Genomic DNA, 7572 nt, shown 5'->3' on the forward strand with positions numbered 1-7572 from the left:
TCACCGCCTGGGGCACGCCCGGCCCTTCCCGGCCCTCCAGGCGAATAATCCAGGAGCAGAAATCGCGAATGCGGGCTCAGAAGCAGGAAAAGGAGGATGGAAGAAGGCCAGGGCCACCCCTGCTGCCGCAACCCTTCCGCCCGCCAGCCGGCGCTGTCCGCCCAGCGGGAGCAGCAGCCGGAGAGACAGAGGCCGGCGGGACCGTGGGCGGGGCCTGCTGCTCGCGCCTGGCAGAGGAGGGAGCGCGATGGCAGCAGCGGGAGGAGCGACAGCATCGGAAAGAATAAAGAGCCGGCCGCAGAGGCGCTTACCCGCCTCCAGCAACAGCGGCTGCCCTTACCCTCACGAGGCTGGGGCGGTGAGTGAGGGGCCAGGGGCGCTGCGGAGGGAGGGCGGGCAGCAGAGACAAAGGAAGATGCCTCGGGGAACCCCGGCGTCCTGGGGAGTCGCAGCTCAGAGCAGAGGATGTGCGGATGAGGGCCCACGCGAGTCACAAGAGATGGAGGGGCAGCGCTGATGTGGGGTTAGGGCATAGACAGGGGCAGGGTGGTGCTAAAAAGGGGATGGGGCCTAGGGAGGGGTTGGCCAGGGGCAGGAGGTAGGGGCTGAGGCCAGGGGAGGGGCCAAAGGAGAGGCTGAAAAAGAACTGAGGCGGGCCAGGTGCTGGCGTGGTGGCTGGAGAGGAGGCCGGTGCTGGCCCGGGGATGGGGAGCGAGAAAGATGAGAACCGGAACCTCACTGGGGCAAGGGTGATAGGAGCTGGGGCTGAGTCGCAGGCAGAGGCTGGGCTGGTGCCCTGCGGGGCGGGGCGGGGCAGTAAGGTTTAACATACCTATAGGGGGCTTGGCCCTGCACATACGACCCGGTTCTAGGGTTCTGGGATTCGTTTGTGTGTGCCTGAAAATATGTCTGTTCTGATGTCTCCACCCTGATGTGTGTGGGCAAGGGTCCCCAGGTAGGGTGCAAGGTGGAAGGAGTGTTGGTGTAAAGTGCCGTGCCCAGAATTTGCTTTGCCCACTTCTCCCCTAGGAATTGGAAGCAAACACCTCAAATCATCAGTGCAACCTTAACTCCCTTCGGTGCAAAGAGAAAAAAATGCAAATGAGCCCCAAGCAAATAAGCCATATGCAAAAAGGGAGGCCCCCCAGCGGCCTCCCTTGGAACTCCCAACCGGAGAGGAAGGCAGCCAGTCTGGAATCCCCGATCCATGATAGGGCATCTACACACGGGCCCCAACTTCTGCTCCCTCCAAACTTGGGGGCACCATGGGTTGGAGAGGTCCCATAGCCTGGACCCCCACGCCATCCTGACTAGCCACGTCTGTCCTCCTGAGGCCAAGGTGACCACCTCCCTGGCTAACACCTTCACTACCCTGGACAGATCTCTGAGCACCCATGCCCCGACCCTTCACTGGTCCTGCTCACACCCCACCCCACAAGCTTCCACTAGTGCCATGTCCTTTCAGCACTAGGGTTCTCCTCCTCTAGGCCAGGTTGTGCACCCTGCCAGAACCTGGTGCTCACTCCCCATAGCACCACCCAGGGGTACCCACATGCTCTGCTGTCAGCTCTATATGCCCTCAGAAGGTCTCCCTTCCAGCCAAACTTCTGCTGCCACAGTTACCAGTGCCACCTTGTGGTCACTTGAGCTCATGTCAGTCCACCTTGGGAAAAAAGCACTGATCACACCCACCTCCCCGTAGTCCCTGGTCTGTCTGTGGGGCTTTTTCTGCCCAGTCCTTGAATGAGTCCTTCCCAGGCCCAGAAATGGCCCCACCCCCACATGGCCTCCATCCCACAGGTAGCCTGCTGGAGCCCCCAACCTGCCGACTGCCTCCTGGTACTCGCACTCCACCCTGTCCCTCTGCTCCTACTCCTTCCACTGCCACAACCCACTTGGGAGTCACCCCTGCCCATCACCTGTGTTAGGGACCTTCCCATCTCTTGTGGCCCTGAAACCCATTGTTCTAATGAAACTTTGCAAGAAGTCTCAGTCCCTGGCCACCTTCACTTCTGCTCTGGGGAGCTCCTGCCCCAAACACCTCTGGACCCCTCACACTGTCCATGACACACTAAAAAGTGTCCAGGCGGTGCTGGCAACTTCCTGCCCAGGGCAGGGTCTGACTCCTAGAGCCAAAAAGCCGATGGAAGACTTGGTGTGGGGCCTGGCTCCCCACCACACCACTTGCAGCCTCCTCATGCAGTTTCAAGCTGTGCCACATCCTCCCTGTCCCTCTCAGAAGACATAGGGAGCTTCACAGCAAGATGTCCCTGCTGGGCCTAGGCCAGTCACCAAGGGTTGGCCTTCTGTGGTTCCTCTTGCCAACTCCAGGTGAGGCCAGGAGGTGTCTGGGTCAAGCCTGTGCCCTTTACCTGTCCCCAAACAGGTACTCACCACCCTGAACAACCTGCTATTCAGGGTGGTGAGTAAGTGAAAATTAAGGGACAGAGGCACAGAGGGCTAGCACACAGAATAGCGACACTCCAGAAGCCTGCAGTTCTTGACCCCACCCCTTACTTCTCAGCTGGCCCCACCCTATCACAAACGAGCCCTAACCAGCCAGTCTGCGTCCCTGGCAGGGCTCAGAGTCCCAGGCACAGCCTCAGGGAGGCTATGTTGTAGCAGTTTCTAACAGCCCAGACAGTAGTGTGGCCTCTGGGGTGACATCTGCACACAGCCCAGGGACAGAAAGAGGGCTTTTCCACAGATTCAGAGGAAGAGCCCCAGACAGAGGCAACTGTCAAGGCCCAGGATGGGAACTAGCTCAAGAAGCTGCAGGAGAGCAGGAGGCCAGTGTGGTGAAGCCTGGGGAACAGGGACAGTGGGAGGGGCAACAGGCACTGGCCGACAGCTTCTCAGGGCAGATCTGGGAGGGAGTCCGACCCTGGGCCTCTGCCACAACAACCAGGGGGTGCCAGGTGAGCAAGGACTATACAATATGCCCTTCCTCTCCCAGGCAGCTCCAAACCCAACTCAGCCAGGCCCTGTCCATCTTCAGGAGGAAAGAGACTGTGTGGAGATAGGTGGAACCCAGATGTGGGTCAATGCCTCTGAGAGTCCAGGTGTCCTGAGCTGGGCAAGAGGCACCAGACACAGGGGAGGTGGACATAATAGGGCTGGTACCACTCCAGGGCCAAGGGCTGAGTTTTAGGGAGCTTCCTGGAGGTGCTGGCCAGCTGGGCACTGGGATGTACAGGGAAGGGAGAGGTACAAAGGACCAAAGGTGCAGGAAGGAGAGGGCAGAGGCAGACCCTAGAGGGGAGAGCTTTGGTGGAGGCTGTCAGGGAGGAGCTTCCTCATGAAGGAGTGCAGGATCAGCAGAGGAGGTCAGTCAGGTGAAAAGGAGGAGGATCGGCTTGTTCTCCCAGCCAGGGGGTCCTGGAAGCATGGCTGGCTTTCTGTCCTCTGTCCTCCCCATGCTGATGGCACCTTTCTCCCACCCTCATCCAAGGCGCAGGGTGCAGTTGCTGTTCGCTGCTTCCCTGAGTATCAGTGCTCACTCTCCCCAGATTGCACTGGGACCTCACACCTGTGAGCACGATGCCCCACAGGCCAGGCTGCTTCTCCAAGGGCCCAGCGTGTGTGGCCAAGGGAAGGGTAGGGAGGGTTCAGGCCAACCTCAGGCCTGAATGCCCTGCACCCTGTCTGGCTGTGTGGAGAGGGGAAGTGTCTGCATCAGCCTCAGGGTCAGGCAGGCCCTGAGGGACTCTCCTCACTGCAGCCCCACCAAGCATGCCCTGCATCTCACCACCTCAGCTACTCCCACAGGCAGAGTCCCCAGGAGAAGGTGCTGGGCTCCTGCCAGGCACAAGGCCCAGCTGGACAGGGCAAAGGGACAGACTGGACCATAAGCAGCGAGCAGAGGTGATACATGTGCATGAAGACAGAGGCCTCTCAGACCCAGGCAGAGGTCGCCCACTGCCAAGACTTGAGCGTCCTCCTCCCAAGCTGAGCCCAGGGACACTAGCTTCTCAGGTGCAGATCTGGGAGGGAGTCCGACCCTGGGCCTCTGGAGATGGGTTCCACCTCTCTCCACTGTGACAGAGCATCAGGAACCACCACTGCCAGCCAGGCCAGTAGAAAGTACAGAACGACTGCACACAGGTCGGCCCCAGGCACACACCAGCACAGCTGGAACCAGCCTGCTGGTGAGCAACTCTGCTCCCTCTCCCAGGCTTCCACTCCATGGAGTGGGGTGTGTGTGCAGGGAAGCCTGGGAGAGGCCATCCCCCTTTCCCAGTCCAGCTGTTAGCAGCCCCTGCAGGGGGCCTTCCTCACAGGAAGTTCTCAGGATCTGAGCTGGAGGGAGGGGGCCCTTCACTGGGGAGGGTCCCTCTCTGCTGGAGGCTTCAAGGAGACCTTCCCCAGCCTGTGGCCCAGCAGCAGAACATTCAGGGGGCAGAGGCCTCTTCCCAGAGGGTACTCTCCCTGGGAGGATCAAGTCTGCTAGACAAGGCTACCATAGTGACTGCAGCAAGGCCTCAGAGCTGGGGAGCCCCGTAGGGAAGAGCTGACAGAGGCAGGAGGGCAGCTCCCACCCCATCCAGCCCACCCCCCAGCTCTGATGTGAGCAGCTGGCCTGGGTCCCACAGTGGAGACAGTGGAAGCTGCCCCCCACCCCCTGTCGCCATGGGTTAGGCTTTGATCATCTAGGTTTGGGGGATCAGCCCTTCTGAGAGGAGCAGAACAGCCAGGTGGGGAGAGGCAGGGAGCTGGCAGGAGCAACCTTCAGTGTGGGAACAGCCCCATTTTGACCTCCAGTCTCTCCACCTCAGCCTCTGGGCCTGGGAAGTTGGCCTCTGACCTGCGTGGGTGTCCCGAGTAGGTGGCCTCTAACCTTGAATGCAGCCCCCTGCGAAGTTTCCCACCCACAGGGGTGCTGTGAAGGTGCAGACAGGCCCCAACAGAAAGGACTCCCTCTAGCACCCACGGGGGCAGCCCAGGAGAGGGAGGGAGGCTGGCTTCAAAGCAGACTTTTCCACTTCCAGTGGGGGGTGGGGCGGACGGAAGGGGGGGCTCTTCTCTGGGTGGGGATTAGGGAAATGGGGTGGGTCTGGAAAAAGCCAAGAGCTGTTTCCATCCTGCCCTCCTTTGCCTGTGTAAGGTAGATCACCCCACAGAATCCAGGGCATTCCCCACCCATCCCAGAACTGCCCCAGAAACCCGGGGAAGCCAAAGACAAGACAGACCCACTCAGGTGCACCAGCAGCACCAGCAGCACCAGCACCCGGGTGGGAAGGAGGCAGCCCCTCCCCCAGCCACACAGGCAGCTTGCCTGTGGCAGGCAGTCTCCGGTGCCAGCAGACTCCAGCCTGGACCTGCCTGGGGGAGGGGCCTTGAGGGCACTAGGTGTGGCCAAGGGGTAGGCTGAGAACCTGGAGTCTAGAAGAGGGAAGCAGGGACAGGGAGAAGGGAGTGAATTGGCCCATCCGGGAAGGTCTGGGACATGCTCTCCTGGTGGACAGGGTAAATCACCAAATCCTGGCCTGCTGCACTTGGCCTCTTCATTAGGCATAGCTCTGGAGGATACACATGCCCCCTTAATCTATCTCCACCTCACTACAGGCAGGACAAAACAGGTGGGCAGGTTGCAGCCCCCAGTGTTGTGCAAGAGGCTCCCTTGCCCTCCCACCCACAGGTCTAAGGACCCACCCTCACTGCTTCCAGGGCTTTGGGAGGGGCTGATCCCATGGAGCCACACACTGTGGTCTGTGGAACCTGACCTGGCCTGACCTGTTCCTCCCTAATTCTGCCCACCCAAATGTGAAACTGGAGCCATTGTGAGTCTGTGGCTCAGCCTGGCCAGGCAGCCCCAGCAAATGTGTCTCTTTATCATTCTTTAGATATGACCCCTTGACCCCAGGAGGCGTGGAAGTATGTCTCCCTTCAATTTCTGGGAGAAGAGTCACAGTGGAGACCACTAGGCTCTGTGACACCTGGTCCCTTGACTTCTAGCCCAGGCCTGTCACCCAGGCCTGGTTCTCTCTCAAACCTCGTCCCTCCTAATTCATCAGCAGAGAGGGGGAGATCAGGCAGACAGACAGAAGGCAGTTCGTCCTTTACATCATCTTTATTCCTAGCACTTGATCCTGGTTGGGGCTCCTCTCTTCTTCTAGGCCCCGCCCCCGCGCAGGCGCAGGTTCAGAAACACAGTGCTCTGAGGGGTGAGTCCATACTCCCCCAGCAGCTAAGAGTCTTCCATGGGCCTCCCCTCGAAGCTCAGCCAGAACAGATCTTCCTGGATGTGCTCCTGCTGGCCCACCTGCCACTTGAGCTCCGCCACCTTCTGCGTCAGCCTGATGCTGTAGGGTCTGATGCGGCCCTTGTCGTTCCTCACCAGGATGCTCAGGGGGCTGTCACAGTTCTGCACCATCAGCAGGACTGTGCTGCCAGAGGCCAAGCCCTGGCTGATGAGAGGGACCCTGTCCTGCAGCACGGGGCCACTGGGCAGGGCCAGGTGCTGCTGGAAGGCAGGCACTCCAGTCTTCTGGAAAATCTGCTGCTTCAGGTCCAACAGCATCGTGGAGTCACTCAGGGACACATGGTGCTCCTCGCCCCCCAGCATCTTCACCTCCATGTTCCAGCCCTGGGGGCATCACCAAGGTTGGGCTCCCACACTGGCCACAGGTCCTGGGTGCTGTTCTCTGCTGGCTGCCTCCTCCACCCACTCGGCACAGGAAGGCCAGTCTCCCACAGCCTCCACGTTCCTCCCATCACCCTCTGTGTCCCCCTGTGGGCCCATCCCCTCTCCTCACACTAGGGAACCCGGCCAAGCTCAGGGCTTGGCAGTGGATGCTCTGCTGCTGGGAGACCCCAGCAAGGGGAGGGAGGAAAGTGGGCTGGAGTAGCCCAGCTGCCCCACTGTGCCATCTGCCTCACCATGGCCCTGGTCTCCAGTGCTTGGTCCACCTCAAGTGCTCAGGAGTTGGCTTCCTCACCCCTCTAGCTGCTCCACAGTCCATTTATGAGTCTAAGCTACACACGTCAGAGGGCGGTGCCTCCCACAGCCCTCACCAGTGGCTGGTAGCCTTCAGTTTCAGTTTCCTTTTCCCAGTGCGTGCCCCAGCATGAGTGAAGAAACAAGACAGAGTGACAGGGAGATATTCTGGAGGGCCTGGCTCTCAACGGGACCTGAGGGCCAGGACCCCGTCCCTGCCTCCCAAGACTCCACCAGGGTGTGCATTCAGAAGCTCGTAAATGTCCAGCACTCAGTCTGCCTACAAGATGCACAAAAGTCATAGTAACATGAACTAATGACTGATAACTTTCACTTTCCATTTACCAGTTTACAAATTAGTTAGCTTGGAAATTTTCACCATGATTAATCTGGAAAAAAATTATAAGATAGGGAAAATCCAAATTACCCAGAGATAACCATTGGTTTAGGACAATATTTGTTCAGATTATTTCTTAGTGAAAGAAATGTATCTTGGGGCTGGGGATGTGGCTCAAGTGGTAGAGCGCTCGCCTGGCATGCGTGCGGCCCGGGTTCGATCCTCAGCACCACATACAAACAAAGATGTTGTGTCTGCCGAAAACTGAAAAATAAACATTAAAAATTAAAAAAAAAGA

At 59.2% G+C, this 7572-nt stretch overlaps 1 protein-coding gene across 1 annotated transcript; it reads right to left on the reverse strand.

Annotated features, from left to right (window-relative positions):
• Nucleotides 1–6124: 6124 nt before the first annotated feature.
• On the reverse strand, nt 6125–6925 carry LOC143386851 (ubiquitin-like protein ISG15). Its single transcript, XM_076841654.2, has 2 exons — nt 6880–6925; nt 6125–6586 (listed from the first exon to the last, which is right to left on the reverse strand). The coding sequence occupies exons 1-2, from the start codon at nt 6880–6882 to the stop codon at nt 6188–6190; spliced, it is 402 nt and encodes a 133-aa protein (XP_076697769.1). The 5' UTR covers nt 6883–6925; the 3' UTR covers nt 6125–6187.
• Between the last annotated feature and the right edge of the window lie 647 nt (nt 6926–7572).

The sequence above is a fragment of the Callospermophilus lateralis genome, unplaced genomic scaffold, assembly GCF_048772815.1.
Source record: "Callospermophilus lateralis isolate mCalLat2 unplaced genomic scaffold, mCalLat2.hap1 Scaffold_112, whole genome shotgun sequence".
Classification (NCBI taxonomy): domain Eukaryota; kingdom Metazoa; phylum Chordata; class Mammalia; order Rodentia; family Sciuridae; genus Callospermophilus; species Callospermophilus lateralis.